Genomic DNA, 24,070 nt, shown 5'->3' on the forward strand with positions numbered 1-24,070 from the left:
TGCTCACGTGAAACGGTTTAGTCTTTCTTTTCCTAGATTTACACAATGTTTTACTGGCAGCTCCACCGTGTAACTTTTAGTGGGTGGTTTTTTGTTTCCCCTAATACATTAATTTTTGGCTAAAAACTTTTTTTTTTAAATTGGATTATGAACAATTTTGGCATAGTTTAGCTTATGAACCACCATTCTATTCACGGTCTGTGGCTGCGGTGGTTTCCTACAGGCAATGCTGCATCGTGGACCATAAATGAAGCTGTTGTCACACATACTACTACCTAGCCACTGAGCATGGTGGCTGGGGTCCTGGGTTCAAATCCCACCAAGGACAACATCTTCAAGGAGTTTGTATGTTCTCCCCATATCCACAAGGGTTTTGTCCGGGTGCTCTCGTTTCTTTCCACACTCCAAAGACCTGTGGATAGCGAATTTAGATTGTGAACCCAAATGGGGACAGTGCTGATAATGTCTGTAAAGTGCTATGGAAAATGGTGGTGCTATATAAGTAAAATAAGTTTACTTGGTGGACAGAGGACCCTCCCCATACATTTATCATCAATCCCATCCTTAAGGCCACAGGCACATGTTGAGTGTCTGAGTTTCACCCCAGCATATTATTTTAGATGGCCATCGTTTCGTAGATCAGTGTCTCAGAGCATTGCTGCTAGTTCAGAACTCTATGTAGGATACTTGGTGGAAATGTGCCATCAAATGTGTTGGTTCTTTTACTTTGAGCACATCTTGAACCCTTTTTTGTGAGTTCTTCGGTCATGGATTTGTGGATTTTCTAGGCATAAGTTTGGATTTAATGAAATTAAAGGCTGATAGTCTCTATTTGCAGTCACTGACGATCCCCATAGATGTCAGACTCGCAAGTTTTGATGGGACCTTCCAACAGTTGGAGATAAATGCTTATAAGGCGTGCAGGTTTACGGGGCATTATTGGATAATTTCTGTGCAGTATTGGGATCCAGTAAGCAATAATGTATGGTTTTTAGCATAGTAGTATTTGGTAGCCTACCAGGAGACTAGGCCTAGGAGTATAGTCACACAGGCGTCCCGGCAGTGACTAAGGCAGCATTGTGCGTAGGGCGCAGGCATGTAGCTACTGGGTGGGTATGTTATTTTGACATAAGGATTTGGTGCGCTTGCCATCACAAATCTGTCTTTCAGCACTCCAATTATCCTCCTGATGAAAACGGATTATGTGCTGGGTTTGTCAGTGTCATTTGTGCATTTCTCTGTCCTGTTAGGGGAGCTGGTTTACGTCTGATCTGGAGAAGCGGTGACAACACCAGACTGTAGGAACAGTGCAGGTACTGGTATGTGGAGTCCATGTTTGGGGATTGTGCGCCTGTAGCAGGCGGGTGGATGGATGTTCCTTTACAAGCCTTACCTGCTAATTCTACACATTAGTCACGGATTAACTTTAACTGTTTTGTAATAAGAGCAAACCATTTTCTGCAGTTTTCGCCCCCGTCCATGCAGAACACCCACTCTAAATCTTTTATGTGAGTAAGAGCACATACTCGTACTGTTAGTGAGCGTCCTATGGTTGTCTGACTAGAAAAGAAAGTTGCTAATATCTTAGGAATTCAATAAATGGATTGTACGCTCCTCCTGGGGGGGTCCAGAAATGTTTGGGGAACGTGCACTCCCAGTGCCATAAGGAGAATAAAGAGCAGTGTGAAAAAAAATAACCTTTTTTCATTAAAACTTTACCTAAAATGTAAATGTATCCACTACGGTGTGTCCCACTTTTGTGTGGAAAATATAGTTGTCTCTTTTTTTTTTCTTTTATAGATTTCCATCCTTTGTGTCATGGATGATACAAAGGAGTTGGGCAAAAAGTTGGGTGTCGTGTAAAAACTCTTCACGTGACAGATGTGAGATGGTGGTATAGACCCTGCCCGGAGGGAAATGACCACTGAAAGGGAATCTGCTAGCACCATAATATAGGAGCAGAGTCCCTGATTACAGGGATGTGTCACTTACTGGGCTGTGTTTTGCTGTTTCAATACAACCAGTGTTTTATCAGCAGGAGATTATCATTACAGGACAACATGGCACGTGCAGCTTAGTCCAATCACATCACCAGCACCGATTGGCTGTCCTGTCGCTGTATAATGTACACAGAAAGCTGTGGTGTGGGCGAAGATGTACAGGGAGCAGCAGCTAAGCTCTGCTGAATCTGCAGCAGACAAATCTGTGACTCTATCATAACTGCTGCACATAGTACGCTAAGAGACACATCACTGGAATCTGGGTCCGATTCCATAGCAAAATCCTGCTGACAGATTCCCTGGACATCTGACTGGTTTCTCTGGGCAACACTGGGGGTTTCATAGATCAAGGCCATGACTTGTGCTGTTACCTTAGCACAGTGATGTCTTTTATATGCAGTTTATCCTTGTGTATACTGTATACTAATGTTTTCCGTTTGCATCCTGTTCTCTGTAGTCTGTCACAAAACTCGAGTGTATCTGGTTAACCCCCCCCCCCCCCCCCCCCGGTCTGGGATCAGTAAATACATAAGGCTCATGTGGTGCATTGTACGCTGGTGATCCCCTAAATCTGACTAGGATGCCCTGAGGATAGGGCTGGAAACTTGATGTCTAGATGTTATTGAGGAGGAGCGGATTGCCGCCAGCTTTGCTCCTGTAACTCACCTGAGAAAAATCCCGACCTCTCCGCACGTCTCTCCAGCTGTTACAGCCTAAAGAAACCAAATGGAGTGGGATTTGCATCTATATTCTCTTTTCCGTTCCAATCACAGAACCTCGTTCCTGCATTCAGTGGCCCCTACAAAACGGAATTTGGGCATATGCGCCGACAGGGTCACTGCCTAGAATGATGGAGTTTGGACAACGTCATAAGCCAACATCAAATGACAGTCAGAAGTGTCCTGAATAGGAGCGTTGGTACATTCTTATTAATAGTTGGAAACGACCAACAGCCTCATATCCACAGTGTTAAACTCAGACCTTTTAAAATGGCCATAGGCTTTAGCATGTAAAATTAGCAGCAGGCGCTGATGCTTACATAATGTGATTTGCAGCTGCTGTTGCCCAGAAAAGAATAAAGTAAAGATGTGGTCAATGAACATTTGCTGCTCAGGGTCAATTTTTGAAATAAATAATTGCCTGCTCCTTGTTCAGAATCTGGGGGAAAGTCACCCACCTATGGCCAGCTTGTTAGCAGAAAGCAGTATGGTCCTCCCCTGTCGGTGACAAGCGCCTGGCATACTCGCCAGCAGCTGCACCACCACTGATTGGGCATTGGTGACCTGAAACAAGACCACCACCTTAATGTTTAGTAACATAAGGGTCTTTTCTCATCAGTATTGTTACCTTCTATAGCAGATCTCTCGAAATGAGGTAACATGGTGGAAGTGGCACAGGGGTCTTGCTTGTGTAGCAGTACAACTGTATCTGTCACCACTTATTACCTCTAAATCCTGGATTGACGGGGTATAAAGCCGCCGGAAGCCTTTTGTGATGACTACGGTTTGCTCCAGCCTGAGTTATTGGGCAAAATAGTGTAAAAAATGTGGTTTAGTCCTCCTTTAGAGATCCCGATACTCCGATTTCTATAAAAGTACTGCAATTTCTTGATGGTAACTCACTTGCCCATACTGGTCCTCAAAGGAATTATTTTTTATTACAGATTTTAATACTGGATCCTATGTGGGTCGAGTATGAAAATGTGAATTGTTTAGCTGCTCATCTGTTACTTAGTAAAACACCTACGCTTAAAATGTGTTTTAAGACCTGTTATTACCGTCCTGAGATTACTATTCACATCAGACAAACAATGATGTGCACATACAACAGCCCTTTAATTTTCAGACTTTTCCGTATGACTGGCCTCCGCTCAAATGTTTGCACTTCAATAGTTTGTTTTTGACCGTGTGGGAAATGAGGCATAGTTACTTGGTGTTCCTTGGTGTACACATTAAAATCTGCTCTGTGATTTTGAAGGGACTCTTCAACTTGGTGCATCTAGTTAGACTTAATGGAGCATACGACGTACTCTCTTGTAATATCTTCTGCAGCAGTTTGCCTCCCAAAAGCCGATTCTGGAGAAGGCACTTTCATTTCAGTTTGTGGAGTAAGAAATACGGTATATGGGTGCACAACCACATAAATGGGGTTTCAGTACTGTTTCTGAACCTTGGAGCTCAATTCATCAGCATGGTTTTTTTATTTCAAACTCACATTTTCCCATTTTCCCTTTTTTAAATTCCAATGTTCACCAATTTTTTTTTTTTTTGCCAAATTCATCAAATTGGTGAATTAAGTTCATGACTTAAAAGCAAGAAAAAAAGAATGATAGACTTTTTAGTGTAAAAAAAAGTCATATTTACCTTTATTTTTTTTCAAATAAAATGACGCACTTAGTCCTCAATTACGACATCATAAATATCCCTAGAATTTTATTTCAGGCAGGGACTGGTGTGAGATCTAGCAAAAAAGAACCACAACAACAACAAAAGAATGATACTTGGTTCACGTTTTTGAATTTAAGAAAAAAAAAAAGCAAAGCCATCTTACCAATCCACGGTGACCATAATTGGGACAGTCTTAACTCCAACATTAAAAACCTTTCTGTTTGTCAAGTGTAGTGATAGGATGGCTTTTGCATTTTTTTTTTTATCAAAAAATGTAAGTACCATATATTATTTTCATGCACTATGCTATTATTTACTGCAGGGTATTTAATCATAGTTTCTTTGTTTTTTTGCTGTTCAGTGGCTAGTGTGAACGTGCGCTTACATGCTGCTTGCACGCCAGTTTATATCCCAGTTCACACTTTTTGTTTTTTTTTTTGTCTGTTTGCACCAATGTTGCCTGCCTTTCATTTGAGCTGGGCATTATATTGATGTGGTCTCCCCTTGGCTGTGTCCACTAGTTGGGCTCAGTCCTCAGCCCTTATCCACATGCATGTCACTTGACAAACGGGAAAGTTTTTAATATTGGAGTTAAGACTGTCCCAATTACGGTCACCGTGGAGTGGCAAGATGGCTTTTGCATTTTTTTTTTTTTTTTAAATCCAAAAATGTTAAATACTGCATATTTTCATGCACTATGCTGTTTATTTACTGCAGAGTGTTCAATCATTATGTTTCTGTCTTTGGGTTTTTCTGTTCAGTGGCTAGTGTGAATGTACATATTCATACCAGTTTATATCGCAGTTCATTCCTTTTGGGTTTTTTTTCTGTACTTTGTATAGTGTCAGAAAACTGCTAAGCAGTGGTGGGAGTGGGGTTATACTGGGCTCAATATTGCAAGCACCGCTAGATCTGCCCAGAGAAAACTGTGATTCTATCAGAACTTCTGCACCCAGTATATTAAGTGATACATCACTGCAATCAGGGTCTCTGTCCCTACCTTTCTATGCTACTTTCAGATTACATTGCAAAAACGTCCTGACTGACTCGTTTTGAGTATGAAACAGATGATCTGGACTAAATTTATGCTACATATTTCTGACCCTCTATATTTGTACTTTTCTTTTCTTTTGGTAATTTGACTCCCTGCTGATGAGAAGCTATCCCTTTAAGGGCAGTTAATTGGAAATCTGTCTATTACAGTGTAAGCATGTGGAGTTTGTGGACTCAGCAGGGAGTCTGAGACACCATCCATCTGCTGGTGACAAGCCGGCATCACAAAGGGAAGGGATGGTAGTTCAGCTGCAGGGCTTTCACAGATAAACCTAGCCTTTTCTCTGCCGAGGAATTACTGCTGGCTGCCGCACATTGTTGTCTGTGTACGGTGTGCGATTCCGGTGACAGCTCTTTAGACTCCAGCTTGTGTCTACATCACTGAGTGCTAAGCAGCGCCAATCCATCCCTGTGCTCACTGTCACAAAATGCCGCTTCTCTTCCCCTCTGTGAACGCCATTCGCAAAGCGCCCTCGCCTGCTGTGTAAGGGATGGAGGCCCGCACTGCTGCATTATTTACATGGATCCCTTCTAATTTGCTATGACTGGGTTTGCAAGTCACATTTTTGTTATAGAAACTATGGAACAAGTTTTCCTAAGTCGGTAACATGTATCTGAATAAGAAGCCTTAATATGATTCTGTACATAAGACACGCCATGCCCGGAGAACGAGAAGCATGTTCCCCTCCGAGTGCTCTGCTTAGTGTCGGCACGGCGGGTGTTATACCAATAGCCTGCCATATTGGCGTCATGGCCTCATCACACATTGTGGTGGCAATGATGGTGCGGTAATCCTTAGTACTGTTCATTACCGCCAGCCGGCTTGGTGCTCATGTCCAAATGGTTGCTATAGATGGTCTTACTGTATGACTTACCTTTTTAGAAGAGATTAATAAGAACCGTGACCAAGTTTGTTTGGTAAGAATGGTCCAATGGGAAATTGAGAAAAGAGGCCGAGATCCTTCTAATTGTACGTCACAGTCATTTTATTATCTACTGAAACGTTTCATATAGTTTCAGGTCATTGCTTACAGGGGTTTTCTGGTACTTTGATATTAGTCCTTCGGATTGAGCGGTGGTCCAACTTTGGACACCTCCATAATAAGCTGATGCATGGAGCCCCGCATCCCCTTAATTATTTAGTAGGCACAACTCTGTACACTGTGGTGACTGTGTATGTCAAAATTGTAGCCTATGGGAGTGGAGACGCGTGCATATTCATTACATTAATGAGCGGTACCACGTGACCGCTCAGCACAGGAAGAGCCCCCAGGACTGAGATGCAGCGACAGCGCGCGGAGGGTGAGTATGATGTCTTCTGTTAGCAGGCTCCTGCTGCTGCTCCGCCTCTCCCCCTCCCCCACCGGCTTTCTGGAAAATGACTCGTGTATAATCCGAGGGGGTGTCTTTTCAGCACAAACAATGTGCTGAAAATCTCAGCTTATACACGAGTATATACGGCAAAAGACTAGGTTCAGTGATCTTAATTAGAAGCACCACTCCAAAAATAAAAAACACTGGAGGGGTGCTTTAGAGATGACCTATCGCCTAGGCAAGTGTCCAGTGCTTGCTCCTATTTTAGTCCCACTGCTCACCTTTAGTATTCCATGTTTGTGTTTTTTTTTTTTCTTCTAAATCTGCGATACACTTCTAGCGATATGTGCCTTTTTATTTGCTGATAATTTCTATGGTTTTATGCTTTTTACAAGGTGGCATTGCTCACATGATCCTCTGGGGCATGGATTTAGGCTGCTGTGTAATGTTACCCAGTGAGCATGCCCCCTTGCTACAGACCATAAAAATAAGCCCTAAATAAATAGACCCTCATCACTGGAACCTTATGGAGGATTTAATAAAAAAAAAAAAAAAAAAAAAAAAAAAGTATGAATACTAGAGAAAAAACTGTTCACTTTTGGCTTGGTGACTGGAACTCATTAAGTCCATGTTCACATGCAGAGTTTTTAAACAGTATTTTGTTTGTTTTTTTAATTGAAACTAAAATCTGCTTTTTATAGTACAAGCTAATACTATGCGATTTCCATACCCAATGCGTTTTTGTGGCAGTAAAATCACTGTGTGAGTGTGAACATGGCCAAAGCATGCTCCCTTCAAATGTCCAGATCTGACTGCCTATATTGCCGTGTACAATGCCGGTATAAACTAGTTGGTCTGCTATTATATTGCCTGTACTGTCTCCTGGAATGGTCCAGGTTCCCATTCATAGTGTGTATCTTTGGGGGAAATAAACATTTATGAGGCAGCTCATGGGTCATTGAGCCTAACAAAGGCCTGTTTCCTCTGGTACTTCTCTGCACTCCAAACCCATAGAAGACACGTGAGGCCCTTTATTTACTCTGTAATCTCCTAGTTTGTTTTTTTTTTTTTTACTTTTCTTTTGTGTGGTTTTTATTTACTGAGCAAAGACACTAAAACCAGGCAAACAGGGCTTGAGGAAAGTGTCCTGGCTGTCATCTTGGCTTACTAAGGAGCACAAAAGGTGACATTTTGTTGCTATTCTGGGCTCTAAAGTAATGGTGCTAAGTGCCAAGGAGCAGCTATCATGTGCAAATAAGGTTATTGCACGCCACGCTTTGAAGTTTCCAGCTCTGATGGGAACTAGCACTGCCCTCTGAGGATGTGGTTTTATCCCTATACAGCACAATGTGCAGTATTGGGACTAGTGGGCTCCCTCTGTAGACCCCGCTCTACAAGAGGCCACAGGCACACTGCCATTACCAGACTTAATCATACCAGTGTTAGCTTTAGGCTGTGTGCACACGTTCAGGATTTTTCACATTTTTATCACTATAAAAACGCGATAAAACCGCGAAACCCCCCCCCCCCGCATACATTAAGCATCCTATTAGAATGCAATCCGCAATTTTTGTGCTCATGTTTCGTTGTTTTCCTCGGCCGAATCACATTCTGGAAAAAAACTCAGCATGTTCATTCTTTGTGCGGAATCGCGGGGATTCCGCACACATAGGAATGCATTGATCCAGTTACTTTTCGCATGTGGCTATACCCACCATGCGGGAAATAAGCTGATCATGTGCGGTTGGTACCCAGGGTGGAGGAGAGGAGACTCTCCTCCAGGCCCTGGGAACCATATAATTGTTTAAAAAAAAAAAAAAAAAAAAAAAAAAGAGTGAAAATAAAAAATCATGATATTATCACCTTCCAGCATCCCTCGCAGCGTTTCCACTTGTCGTGATGCTCCCGTTTCCAGTAATGCCTTACGAAAACTTTCATCTTGTTGCGCCACCTTTTGCTGCAATTACAGCTGCAGGTCGCTTGGGGTATGTCTCTATCAGTTTTGTACATCGAGAGACTGAAATTCTTGCCCATTCTTCCTTGGCAAACAGCTCGAGCTCAGTGAGGTTTGATGGAGATCATTTGTGAACAGCAGTTTTCAGCTCTTTCCACAGATTCTCGATTGGATTGAGGTCTGGACTTTGACTTGGTCATTCTAACACCTGGATACATTTATTTGTGAACCATTCCTTTGTAGATTTTGCTTTGTTTGGGATCATTCTCTTGTTGGAAGACAAATCTCCATCCCAAGTCTCAGGTCTTTTGCAGACTCAAACAAGTTTTATTCAAGAATGGTCCTGTATTTGGCTCCATCCATCTTCCCATCAATTTTAACCATCTTTCCCTTCCCTGCTGAAGAAAAGCAGGCCCAAACCATGATGCTGCCACCACCATGTTTGACAGTGAGGATGGTGTGTTCAGGGTGATGAGCTGTGTTGCCTTTACGCCAAACATATCGTTTGGCATTGGTGCCAAAAAGTTCGATTTTGGTTTCATCTGACCAGAGCACCTAATTCCACATGTTTGGTGTGTCTCCCAGGTGGCTTGTTGCAAACTTTAAACAACACTTTTTATGGCTATCTTTGAGAAATGGCTTTCTTCTTGCCACTCTTCCATAAAGGCCAGATTTGTGCAGTGTATGACTGATTGTCGCATGCCCAGGAACCCCAGCCCCGCACTGTGCATAATAAATAACACAGTGCGGGGTGGGGATTCAGCAACAGGGTGGCCACACTGCCCGCACAGGCGCAGTCAGGCACTCTGCATCTGACCTATGACGGACAATGAAGACTGCGCCTGTCCCAGGCAGGCACGCACAGCGCAGGCGCCGGATTTAAGAAGAAACAGCGCTCAGGGGGGCGGCGACCACATCCCCAGAAGAGAAGAGTGACGGCCGTTGGGAGATTCACAGAGGAGGCTTCGGACCGCCTCCAGGTCTAAGGACAGGTTATTTTGTACAAATTTTAAAATGCTTTATTGAGGGAATAACTGAATCAAAAACTAAAAGAGCCACCTTGTTAGACTGCAGCATTACTGCTGCACAAGGTGGCTCTTTTAGTTTATAACAGCTGGAGGGGGTGACAGTGGCCCTTTAAAATAACCAATAAATTTCGTTCAACTTTACAATTGTGTTCCACTTGTTGTTGATTCTTCACCAAAAATTTACATTTGGTATCTTTTATGCTTGAAGCATATGTGGGAAAAGGTCGATAAGTTCGCAAGGCACTGTATATGCCTCTTAGGTCATTTAAAATATAATTCACTATTGGTCACTATAGTGTCGCTGATTGGTCTTGCCAGCTGCCTATCCTGGCTGCCGCGACCAATCAGCGACGGCCACAGTCCTGCGAGAATTAGTCCCTCCCTACTTCCGTCCAGTCAGTGCCCGGCGCCCTCTCCATACTCCCCTCCAGTCAGCGCTCTCACAGGGTTAATGATAGCGTTAACGGACCACGTTATGCCGCGTGTAACGCACTCCGTTAACGCTGCTATTAACCCTGTGTGACCAACTTTTTACTATTGATGCTGCCTATGCAGCATCAATAGTAAAAAGATCTAATGTTTAAAAATAATAAAAAAAGCAAAAAAACTGCTATTATCGCCTTCCGTCGTCCGCAGATGCGCACTCGGCTGCCTCCAGCTTCCGTTCCCTGAGATGCATTGCGAAATTACCCAGAAGACATAGCGTTCTCGCGAGACCGCTAAGTCATCTGTGTAATTTCGCAATGCATCCTGGGAACGGAAGCTGGCGTCAGCCGTGCGCGCATCAAGCTCGCTGGACGCCGGAGGGTGAGTATATAACTATTTATTTAATTTTTTTTTTTTAACATGGATATGGTGCCAACACTGCTATATGGGCTGTTTTATATACTGCGTGGCTGCTATATACTACGTGGTCAGTGTTAGATACTGCGTGGGCTGTGTTATATACTATGTGGACTGTGTTATATAGTACGTGGGCAATGTTATATAGTACGTGGGCTGTGTTATATACTGTATGGTATGTGGCCTGTGCTATATCCTATGTGGCTGCTATATGCATACATATTCTAGAATACCCGATGCGTTAGAATCGGGCCACCATCTTAGGTATGTGTGTGTGTGTGTGTATGTATGTATGTGTATATATATATATATATATATATATATATATATATATATATATATATATATATATATATATATATATATATATACACACACACACACACACACACACACACACACACACACACACACACACACACACACACACACACACACACACACACACACACACACACACACACACACACACACACACGCATGCATAAATAATGATTTGTTCTAGTTGATATAACTTGATTATGCTCTGCAGGTAATTTAAAGGGGTTTTCCAAGACTTCAGTATTATCAGGTCATTGGGGGCGTGACACTCAGTCGTCCCCCACTGAGTAGCTGATTGAAGGGGCAACTGTGTTGCGAGGGTCGCGTCCTTTGTTGCTTAGTGTGCACAGCGACATAATGCACATGTAGGTTTTTTTCCTGGTATTAGGCTATGTGCACATGTAAGAAAAGAGGTGCAGAATTTTCTGCACAAAATCCGCATCTCCTGGCAGAATCCGCAGCCGTGCTTTTTATGCGGAATTGCGGCGGATTTTCTGCGGTTTTTGCCACTGCGGATTTCTATCATGGAGGGGTGCAGAAACACTGCAGATCCGCACAAAAGAAGTGACATGCACTATTTTGAAATCTGCAGCAATTCCGCACTGATTTTTCCGCACCATCTGCACAGCTTTTTTTTTTCCCATTGAATAACATTGTACTGTACATCACAGTGCAGATCTGCAGCGTTTCTGCGCGGAAAAAAACACTGCGGATCCGCAGCAAATCCGCATCGTGTGCACATAGCCTTACACCTCAATCCCATTAAGGCTACTTTCACACTAGCGTCGTATGACGCACGTCACAATGCGACGTTGCGACGTACCGACGCATACTGTGCAAGCGCCACACAACGGGGGCAGCGGATGCAGTTTTTCAACGCATCCGCTGCCCCATTGTGAGCTCCGGGGAGGAGGGGGCGGAGTTCTGGCCGCGCATGCGCAGTCGGAAATGCTGGACACGACGCACCAAAAAACGTTACATGCAACTTTTTTTGTGCCGACGGTCTGACGCAACCGTCGCACGACGGTTGCGACGTGTGGCAATGCGTCGCTAATGTTAGTCTATGGAGAAAAACGCATCCTGCAAGCAATTTTGCAGGATGCGTTTTTTCTCCAAAACGTCGCATTCGATGTGCGTCGTACGACGCTAGTGTGAAAGTAGCTTAACTTGGTTAAAATGGACTTGCTAAAAAAAAAGTATTGCTTACCCTACCTGGGTCCAGCACTAGCTCTGTGCTGTTTTCTTAGTCTGTTTCCGCTGCAGCCGATCTTTTGAGCAGAGCAGCTCGTACCATTGTGCTCCATGATGGGCGGCCAAATGGTCTTTAATAGGGGAAGTAATATTGTGATTTTTTGTTTTTGCTATTGTAGCTTATAGCCCAAAGTTTTCTGAAGGAGGAACTACCCCTTAAACTAGAACCGTGATAATATGAGGTAGTACAAAATGTATAACTGTGTATCGTAGCCAAGCCAAGTAGGGTTCAGTTAAATTCTAGCACTGCAAATCTTATTTTGATGCACCTGACTTGCTTTAATTAAGAACCAGGGCCTGTGTTCACTAGGTGTGTCAGTCCGCTGAATGAAGCAGTCAGTGTGTTGCTGGTGAGTGACCAGCCAAAATGTGAGCTGTAGCTGGGAGAAAGACATACTAGAGCCTCTTTCTGAATGGAGACTGCACATGTCCGCTAGGAAAGTGGAGCTGTCTGAGCTTTAGAGCAACGTGTGGAAGCTCTGTGTGAAATATGCATGGCGTTGAACACCGTTTTGGTGCTGGAAGCTGCTGAAGCTATGGCTGAAGGGGATACGGAGACTGGTAGGGCTTCTGTGTTTTTTGCTTTGAGGAAGGAGGATTGTAATCTGTTCGGGTGAGGCCGCACTGACATATGTGCCTGCTAAATGAACGGTTTAATTGCTGTGATGGCTTTTGTGCCCAGAAGACGTTTTCTTGGTTTTGAATCCCTTGGAGTTTCATGAAAGCAATAAAACTGCACGTGTTTGGACCAATCTGCATTGCCTATGTGAATGCTACCTGTTGTCTACCTTGGGGAATGCCTACAGTATGTTAAACTATAAAGGGGATATGGAATTCTCTGTAGCCACACACCTCCCCTATAATCAGCTGATCGCTGGGGTTGCTGGAAGCTGATTTAATATTATTGGCCAATTCTACTGATAGACCAGTTTAGGAGTCCTGGAAAAAACACTTTTAGTAATAACTTTATTTATAGAGCGCCAGCATATTCCTCAGCAGTTTGCCATTTAAATAAAGTCCAGTAGGCGGTCTTATTCAGTGATTGATAGCGGTCTCTGCCTATCACTAATAGGACCGCCCACTGGACTTGTGTATTCAATCATCAAGGATTTTAATAAATAAAATACAAGTTAAACTAAGTAATTTCAGCCAAACCTATATATCCTTCTGCTCAGCTTCTCCTCTGTACCCTTCTGTCCACAGACCGGACTGCATGTACAATGTTATTATTATTATTATTATTATTTATTGTTATAGCGCCATTTATTCCATGGCGCTTTACATGTGAGGAGGGGTATACATAATAAAAACAAGTACAATAATCTTAAACAATACAAGTCATAACTGGTACAGGAGAGAGGACCCTGCCCGCGAAGGCTCACAATCTACAAGGGATGGGTGAGAATACAGTAGGTGAGGATAGAGCTGGTTATGCAGCGGTTTGGTTGATCGGTGGTTACTGCAGGTTGTAGGCTTGTCGGAAGAGGTAGGTCTTCAGGTTCTTTTTGAAGATTTCGATGGTAGGCGAGAGTCTGATGTGTTGTGGTAGAGGGTTCCAGAGTAGGGGAGATACGCGAGAGAAATCTTGTATACGATTGTGGGAAGAGGAGATCTTGTGAGGATCGGAGGTTGCGTGTAGGTAAGTACCGGGAGACAAGGTCACAGATGTATGGAGGAGACAGGTTGTGGATGGCTTTGTATGTCATGGTTAGGGTTTTGTACTGGAGTCTCTGGGCAATGGGGAGCCAGTGAAGGGATTGACAGAGGGGAGAGGCAGGGGAATAGCGGGGGGACAGGTGGATTAGTCGGGCCGCAGAGTTTAGAATAGATTGGAGGGGTGCGAGAGTGTTCGAGGGGAGGCCACAGAGCAGGAGGTTGCAGTAGTCAAGGCGAGAGATGATGAGGGCATGGACTAGGGTTTTTGCAGATTCTTGGTTGAGGAATGAACGGATTCGTGAAATATTTTTGAGTTGAAGTCGGCAGGAAGTGGAAAGGGCTTGGATATGTGGTTTGAAGGAGAGATCCGCGTCAAGGATTACCCCGAGGCAGCGAGCTTGTGGGACTGGGGAGAGTGGGCAGCCATTAACTGTAATGGTTAGGTTCGTTGGGGGGGTCGCGTGAGATAGGGGAAAGATGATGAATTCTGTTTTGTCCATGTTAAGTTTCAGAAATCTAGCGGAGAAGAAGGATGAAATAGTGGACAGACATTGAGGGATTCTGGTTAGTAGGGAGGTGATATCTGGTCCAGAGATGTAGATCTGTGTGTCATCAGCATAGAGTCATACAATGTGACAGGTTCCCTCTTATTTACATTTCTCTGGATTGTTGATTGGCCAGTGACAAAATGAGTTTTAAGTAATCCACTGAATAGCGTCTTTGTTATATATAATTTTGGGCTTTGTTCTTTGATAAATGAGCCAACAAATAGTGAACTGCAGAAGGTGTGAGGCGAACGTCGAGAAACTAAACGTCTGTCTTAGGGTACCGTCACACAGTGCCATTTTGATCGCTACGACGGCACGATCCGTGACGTCGCAGCGATCGTATGATTATCGCTCCAGCATCGTAGACTGCGGTCACACGTTGCAATCCCGGCGCTGGAGCGATGCCGAAGTCCCCGGGTAACCAGGGTAAACATCGGGTTACTAAGCGCAGGGCCGCGCTTAGTAACCCGATGTTTACCGTGGTTACCAGCGTAAATGTAAAAAAACAAACAGTACATACTCACATTCCGGTGTCTGTCCCCCGGCGTCTCAGCTTCTCTGCACTGTGTAAGCACAGCGGCCGGAAAGCACAGCGGTGACGTCAGACGTCACCGCTGTGCTCGCTTTCTGGCTGGCCGGCGCTCACAGTGCAGAGAAGCTGAGACGCCGGGGGACAGACACCGGAATGTAAGTATGTACTGTTTGTTTTTTTTACATTTACGCTGGTAACCACGGTAAACATCGGGTTACTAAGCGCGGCCCTGCGCTTAGTTACCCGATGTTTACCCTGGTTACAAGCGAACGCATCGCTGGATCGCTGTCACACACAACGATCCAGCGATGTCAGCGGGTGATAAAGCGACGAAAGAAAGTTTCATACGATCTGCTACGACGTACGATTCTCAGCAGGATCCCTGATCGCTGCTGCGTGTCAGACACTGCGATATCGTATGGATATCGCTGGAACGTCACGAATCGTACCGTCGTAGCGATCAAAGTGCCACTGTGTGACAGTACCCTTAGTGATACAGTATTAAAGTTGGGCTAATGCCTTCAGGAAACATTTAGCAGAAATGAGCAAAGAACTTGTTTTTTTTTATGTGAGTGATAGTAATACGTTAATAAACTGTCATTAAAATGACTTCCTTGAATTCTTACCAGTTATGTGTGGGTGTGTATTGTTTGCTGAACATGACGAATATTTGTCTAATTAAGTAGGAAGAGACTATGATTGTATCATGGATTGTGCGTAGACGACATATGAAGAATTTTGTCTTCTCTCAGTTTTTCTTATAGACCATCTCTCATCTCTAGCAGAGGGCTTTTTTTACATCCCTAAATTTTATATAATTGTGCAGAAGAAGACTTTTTGTCTCGTGCCACCTAAAAGTCCTTCATGCTGTCCTGCAGAAGACTCTATACACCAGGTCACTCTACCGTGAGAACCAGTACTTCCAGAGCTACAGAATTGTGTTAATACTGTGGATGACCTCCTTTGGTTATTATGGTGGTTAGTTGTGTGATATGGCTTCCCCAGTGGTCCTCAGTGGATGTAGACACCCATGGTCTGGTTGTAAGGTCCTATCTTTTATTCATTTCCTAGCTCAATCCTTGTGTTACTATAAAAAACTGTGTCAGTCTGCTTCAAAGAGTAGAGATGGGGAGACCTAGTGTAATAAGTGTCATTTTCTCACCTCTTCTTCCAGGTTGTAATTGCTGATGACTACTCTGATCCCTTCGATGCCAAGAATGAACAGAAGAACAAAGGAGTGAAAACGGAGAATGGCTACATGGAACCTTATGAGGCCCAGAGACTGATGACTGGTAAGAGGAGATAGAGGCCTGATGTGGCCACGGACTTTTGCCGTCATGTCGTTTTATTTCTTACAGTTTGTTCTAAGCCTTATTACTGGTTGACATTCACTTACCTTTTCTCTGTTTTTTTTTGGTTCATAGTGATCACGCGTCATTCACAGTAGTTTAATTTGAACTCAAAATATGAATCAAGTAAAAACTTTATTTGCGCTGTGCATAGGAACGCTTTCTGGAAGAGCAGCCATCTTTGAGAACCATGTGGATGGAGTTATCCTGCACTACGAGGGTAGGGACTAGCAGGCTTAGCACCTGGTTCTCTACAGAACATACTGAGCCGGTGATCAATGATCACAATGGGCAAAAAACAGATGGCTACATTATTACTCATTAACCCACTCGAGGTAGACAAACTCGTGTGTCCAAATGGTTGTACTTACAGCAAATTAATCAAGTTTTGGTGCTAGTTTCGATGAGGTCAATTAGTATTTGGCTACATTTAGACAGGCACATTATTCCCAAGTTTATCAATCTGTATTCTAGATGTAACCTTCCAACAGGAGCACGGTACTGATAAACTAAAGTTTAAAGGGATTGTCCAGGGTTTATGTTATCAGTATCCAATCCGTGGCCAATGGGCTTTTTATATTTCTATCACAAGTCCTGCAGCTCCGCTTTCGATTTCTTTGTCTACTGGCTGCTCGCGGTTATTGCAGCTCAATTACTATCTGTATATGGAGCTATGGTGTTCCAGGTTTTCCCATTCAGAATAGATGAGCAAAATAAATCTATTTGGTCATTTCAAGGCTTAATTCCACGTCTGTTAAGATTCTTGGCATTGGTGGCATGTTCTGTATTGGTCAAGGGTAATTTTTAAAGTGAGTTGGGCCACAACTAATCACTGGTACGTGCATCTCAAGCCCCCAGTTCCTTCTCACTGCAAAACCAAAGAAAGGAGACGTTTATTAAGTAATATGGCATGTCTGTCTAATTTTTGGGAAAACATGTTTGACATCAAAATTCCCTAAATGCAGCCCAGACCAGAAATACTAATTTCATGATACGTCTTTGCTTTTAGAAGGAGGAAAAAGTCAGAGAATAGACAATCTTTTGAAAACGTTTGCCATGCATTACATTTTGTATGTGCGATATGGAAAATCTTTACATAATTTTTTACACAGCAGTTCCAGTGTTTTAAATTAGTTAGCTTGCATCATTGTATTTTTTTTCTATACAATTCCAGCAGATTATTTTTACTCACTTACAAAGCGCCATTAATTTCCAAAGCACTTGAAAGACCTCATCATCGCTGTCCCCAATGGGGCTCACAAACTAAATTCCCTATCAGAAAGTCTTTGGAGTGTGGGAGGAAACCCGGAGAACCCGGAGGAAACCCACGCAAACATGGGAAGAACATACAACTTACCTTATGCTTGGGTGGGATTTGAACCCAGGACCCCAGCACTGCAAGATAACACTCCTGACTAGTGATGAGCAAATGTGTTCGGATAAGGTGCTATCCGAGCATGCTCGGGTACTTATTGAGTGTCTTTGGTGTGTTCGATAATAAGTCCCCGCGGCTGCATGTCTCCCGGCTGTTTGACATCTGCAACATATGCTGGAATTGCCTAATAAACAGGCAATCCCTGCATGTCCTGCTGTGTCGTACAGCTACGAGATATGCAGCCGCGGGGACCCGAACATATTTTCAAACACGATGAAGACACTCAGCCGCCGAGCATGCTCTGTCGGCTAAGGGTATGTGTCCACTGTCGGGATTTACTGCGCTTTGGACGTAGAGGAAAACCCACTCCGCCCAAAGCGCCGCCCCCTTCTGAACGCGCGGTGATTCCGGATGTGTTCATTGCACACATCTGGAATCTCTGCACCCCATACATAGGGCCCTGTGATTTACCTTGCGGTGACAGCGCGTCGCCGCAAGGTAAACATTCATGCTGCGTTCTAAAAGGACGCTCCGCATGTCCGGAAACACAGGGCCGCCGGGTGCGTGTTCGCACGCATAGTGGAGATGGGATTTCATAAAATCCCCTCCACTATGCTGTAACATCTGGACGCTGTGGGTTGAACGCTGCGGTTGTACACAGCGTTCAATCCGCAGCTAATCCAGATGTCATCCGGCCCGTGGACACATACCGTTAGACCTTTATCAGAGCATGTTGATTCAGCACTGCTGCTGACCACTGAGCCACCATGCTGCCCCGGATTACTGACATGTGCATTGAAGAATCTCCCTCAGTACAGATTGAATTTGTTACTGTTGTCTGGTTTTCTGTAGTTGTTTTTTTGTAAATCAAACATCAGAGTATACTTTCCTACAATTAACAGGGAAACAGTTGAAATAGAAAATGAGAGCTGTCAATTTTCAAGGCCATATTGTGGATTTCCGCTTATGACAAGGCCATTCATTTCCGTGTAAGTAGCAGGTTTTGTCACTATGGATTGCCATAAATTAATGCTCCAGCCTAATTCAGACCTTCCAGATTGTGTTTTGTCCTTGGCCCGAACAGACTGACAGACAGATCCTTTGGCTGTTGTGCACAAAGCCCAACTTGGCAGCTTGTTTCTCCCTGGAAATACAAGACTGTCAACTCTATATAGAGTACAAACCGTTGTGCATACACTGCTTGTACATAATATTGCCCGATTTAACTCTTGGTAGTCAAGTGTTTGTATATTCTTATTACTGATTTTTAGCTTTTTTTATTTTATTTTTCCTTTTTCTTACAAATCTTTGGCAAATGTAGAAGAATGCAAAAGATAAGGATCAACTTAATTTATGACATAAGACTACCTCAGTGCCTATATTTTTCTCTGAAGAACCAGCTATTTGTGGCGAGTCTCCAGATCCTGCCCCGTGGCAATTAGTTGATTTGTGTACCTGCCAGTCTGTTAACGAGCACTTCCACCTAGGATGGGCTACCGCTAGGTGATGATGGCTGTAAGTGCATCATGTGTCCAACGAGGCCATTATTGGCAACAGTCCGTATGTGCCAGCACATGTCACTGCTGGCCGCCTGTATCCGGTGACGATATATAATGAATGTGAGAGGGGTCCAAAATACATATTTAACTGGTTTTAGATTCTTTCCTGGCTTCTAAATGGGGATCAGAATGAATTACTTGTTCCATATATTTGTGTGTTTAACCCCTTAATGACAGAGCCAAATTTTTAAAATCTGACCAGTGTCCCTTTATGTGGTAATAACTCTGGAACGCTTTTAACAAATCCCAGCTATTTTGAGATTGTTTTTTCGTGACACATTATACTTTATGATAATGATAAATTTAAGTTGATATGTTTTGTGTTTATTTATAAGAAATATCAGAAATTTGAGAAAAATGTAAACAAATTTGCAATTTTCAAACTTTGAATGATTATCCCTTTAATCCAGATAGTCATACCACAGCAAAACCATAATAAATAGCATTTCCCACATGTCGGCTTTACATGAGCACAATTTGTAAAATGTTATTTTATTTTGTTAGCATTTTAGGATGCTTAAACATGTAGCAGCAATTTTTCATTTTTTCAAGGAAATTTACAAAATTTATTTTTTTAGGGACTTAGCCAGGTTTGAATGGGTTAGGGGTTACATATATTGGGAAACCCCCAAAAGTGATACCATTTTAAAAACCGCACCACCTGACATATTGAAAACTGCAGTCAGGTAGTTTATGAACCCTTCAGGTGCTTTACAGGAATTAATGCAAAGTGGCATGACAGAAATGATAATGTGTATTTTTACCACCTAAATGCCGCTAACTTCTGAACAGATTACTACAGCCGTCAGACTCTAAGGCCACTATTTGGTCATGAATTGCCATAGTAAACATCAGGACCACACAATCATGATCTCACAGCACCAATTGGGATAAAGAGGAAGCCCCCACACTCTGTTAACCATTTATATGATAGTCATTGACCGCAGCATCTAAGGGGTTAAACAGATTTGGACGGTGCAAACACTGATCGTGGCTGATGCGGCAAGATGTCAGCTATAGTGCACAGCCGAAAGCTGCTGGATTGTCACCTGTATGGGGAGGCTATTCTCTTATATCTCAGGTCAGTAAAAAGACATATTGGCGGTCATTAAGGGGTTAATATAGACTGAAATCCATGCCAAATATTAAAGGTCCTTCTTGCTGCCTTCAATATGACTATAGGAAAATTGTCGGGAATCATCAGGCGAAGGTCTTCTGGGAAGAACCATACATGCCAGTGTTTAATTACATTGCGATGCAGTGGGCTAATGTTACCTTGGAAAACATGATTCTGATGTATTAAACATCTGGTGTTTGCGGTCCCTCGTAAATGTGCTTTAATGCCATTAGTCATGTGGCAGAATATTTGGAAATTTGGAGGAGATGGTAAGTAACCATGAATGTTTACATTCTGCATTGCTTTGTAATGGAATTCATAATTCTTGACTTGGTCAGGACCAGTGTAGAGATGTGAGCTCTCTGCCCGAGTCTCTCACCATGTTCCCTGTAGTCTCTGATGGGACAATGACCCTGAGGTGTACTTATTATCCTCCTCTAATACTACACCGAACCTGCATAGTAAGGATATTACATTTATTACCTCAGTGCTGACTGGGAGGAGCGATAACATCACCCTAGTCGGCCTTCTTCAGGCCAGTACTACTTCTCACTGAATTCTCCCTCGGGGAACACTACAGTTTTGTTCCATGCCTGAGATGTCTGTGATAAACTGCTTCCTCTTATTCAGAAGAACGGTATTTGCTCTGGTTCTTCTGGATGGGAACTTACTGTGAAGAGGCAATAAAAAGTTGTGTAGACAGGTCAGGCCTTTCCCGTGTAGGGCAGCAGCAGGTGGCCCACCCTATACAAGCATGAGGCATGACTCCACTAGGTAAGATCCAGCAGCCTGACGCAATTCATGCCATATGACCATGTAAATGTTAGAGCCAAGAAACACTAGGTAGATTTGTCAGGTTGTCACAGGCACAGTAATAAAAAATAAATTACGATAGCCACATACACTCATGGCTATGTGCATATGTAATGCCATTGCATCTGGCACTACGAGTCTGATCAGTAAGGCTATGGTCACGTGCCCACCATCCTGTTGACTTTACAGATTCAGTGGACGAAATAAAATAGATATTGTGGCTAATCCTTTTGCGGAGCATGTTCCATCCATGAAAATCACAGCGAGAACACCAGTCTATGGTGCTATTCCAGTGTCTGGGCTTTTTTTGCCGACCATGTGTTCGCAATAAAAAAAAAAAAAAACAAGAACAGTCCGTTTTTGATCAGAGCATTAATTAAACATTAACCCCTTCACGACATGTGTACTAGTACGGCGCATGTCGTGTCTCCCCCTTTGATGTGGGCTCCGGCGGTGAGCCCACATCAAAGTCGCAGCATGTCAGTTATGTACAGCTGACATGTGCGCGCAATAACGGCAGGTGGAATCGCGATCCACCCACTGCTATTAACCTGTTAAATACTGCTGTCAAATGCTGACAGCGGCATTTAACTACCCCTTCCGGCCGCGCGGCCGGAAATGAGTGCATCACTGACCCCCGTCACATGATCGGTCAGGATAGTAACCAAAGAGGTCCCTGACACCTCTATGGTTACTAATGCCGACTAGCTGTGAGTGCCACCCTGTGGACGGCGCTCATAGCAAGCCTGCATTTCAGCTACATAACAGCGATCTGATGATCGCTGCTATGTAGCTGAGCCGATCCAGTTGTGCCAGCTTCTAGCCTCCCATGGAGGCTATTGAAGCATGGCAAAAGTAAAAAAAAAAAAAAAAAAATGTTTTTAAAAATATGAAAAAAATAAAAAAAATATAAAAGTTTAAATCGCCCTCCCTTTCGCCCCATCCAAAATAAAACCATAAAAAAAAACCTACACATATTTGGTATCGCCGCGTTCATAATTGCCCGATCTATCAATAAAAAAAAGCATTAACCTGATCACTAAACAGCGTAGCGAGAAAAAAATTAGAAACGCCAGAATTACGTTTTTTTTCTCGCCATGACATTGCATTAAAATGCAATAACGGGCAATCAAAAGGAACGTATATGCACAAAAGTCGTATCATTAAAAACGTCAGCTCGGTACACAAAAAATAAGCCCGCATCCAACCCCAGATCACAAAAAATGGAGACGCTATGGGTATCGGAAAATTGCACTAATTTTTTTTTTTGTTTGTTTTTTTTTTAGCGAAGTTTTGAATTTTTTTTCACCACTTAGATAAAAAACAACCTAGACATGTTAGGTGTCTATGAACTCGTAATGACCTGGAGAATCACAATGGCAGGTCAGTTTTAGCATTTAGTGAACCTAGCAAAAAAGCCAAACAAAAAACAAGTGTGGGATTGCCCTTTTTTTGCAATTTCACCACTCTTGGAATTTTTTTCCCATTTTGTAGTACAAGACATGGTAAAACCAATGGTGTCGTTCAAAAGTACAACTTGTCCCGCAAAAAATAAGCCCTCACATGGCCAAATTGACGGAAAAATAAAAAAGTTATGGCTCTGGGAAGGAGGGGAGCGAAAAACAAAAACGAAAAAGGGCCGCGGCATGAAGGGGTTAATCCTTCGATCCATGAGTCTGTGTTTTGCAATAGTAATTTTCAGATTGTTTTTAATCAGTGAAAATTAATGTTGGTAAACACTGACAGATGAAACTTGGACCGTTCGTGTATGTGAAACGTCACTGGCATCTGATGGAGGCCTTGGCCTCTCATTTTTATATGGACTCTCTGTAAGCTCACGGTGAGATAGGAAACAATTGTCAGAGGGGGGTATTCAAATGAACTGAAAAAAAAAAAAAAATGTGTGTGTATATATATATATGTATGTATGTATGTATGTATGTATGTATGTGTGTGTGTGTGTGTGTGTGTGTGTGTGTGTGTGTGTGTGTGTGTGTGTGTGTGTGTGTGTGTGTGTGTGTGTATATGTGTGTGTGTGTGTGTGTGTATATATATATACACACACACACACACACACACACACACACACACACACACACACACACACACACACACACACACACACACACGTATATGTGTGTATATATATACACTCACCGGCCACTTTATTAGGTAAATTGCAGGCAATTGCCTGCCTGTTAGTGCTTAGGTGCTTTTGTTTTTTGTAACCTGGATGCAGCTCGTCTCCATTTGCATCTAGGCTGCCACATTTTTACTAATCTTAGCCACATTCCTATATATATATATATATATACATACATACATACACTCACTGGCCACTTTATTAGGTACACCTGTCCAACTTCTTGTTAACACTTAATTTCTAATCAGCCAATCACATGGCAGCAACTCAGTGCATTTAGGCATGTAGACATGGTCAAGACAATCTCCTGCAGTTCAAACCGAGCATCAGTATGGGGAAGAAAGGTGATTTGAGTGCCTTTGAACGTGGCATGGTTGTTGGTGCCAGAAGGGCTGGTCTGAGTATTTCAGAAACTGCTGATCTACTGGGATTTTCACGCACAACCATCTCTAGGGTTTACAGAGAATGTTCCGAAAAAGAAAAAAAATCCAGTGAGCGGCAGTTCTGTGGGCGGAAATGCCTTGTTGATGCCAGAGGTCAGAGGAGAATGGGCAGACTGGTTCGAGCTGATAGAAAGGCAACAGTGACTCAAATCGCCACCCGTTACAACCAAGGTAGGCCTAAGAGCATCTCTGAACGCACAGTGCGTCGAACTTTGAGGCAGATGGGCTACAGCAGCAGAAGACCACACCGGGTACCACTCCTTTCAGCTAAGAACAGGAAACTGAGGCTACAATTTGTACAAGCTCATCGAAATTGGACAGTAGAAGATTGGAAAAACGTTGCTTGGTCTGATGAGTCTCGATTTCTGCTGCGACATTCGGATG

The 24,070-nt window shown here is 43.2% G+C and overlaps 1 protein-coding gene across 1 annotated transcript in view; it reads left to right on the forward strand.

The window, feature by feature from the left end:
• SHB (SH2 domain containing adaptor protein B) overlaps positions 1–24,070 on the forward strand; it is a 199,791-nt gene that overhangs the window by 41,760 nt on the left and 133,961 nt on the right. Inside the window, exon 2 of the mRNA XM_077250601.1 lies at positions 16,062–16,179. Within this exon, the coding sequence (XP_077106716.1) occupies positions 16,062–16,179 (118 nt within the window). The remainder of the gene's footprint in view (positions 1–16,061; positions 16,180–24,070) is intronic.

Source organism: Ranitomeya variabilis, chromosome 1, assembly GCF_051348905.1.
Source record: "Ranitomeya variabilis isolate aRanVar5 chromosome 1, aRanVar5.hap1, whole genome shotgun sequence".
Lineage (NCBI taxonomy): Eukaryota > Metazoa > Chordata > Amphibia > Anura > Dendrobatidae > Ranitomeya > Ranitomeya variabilis.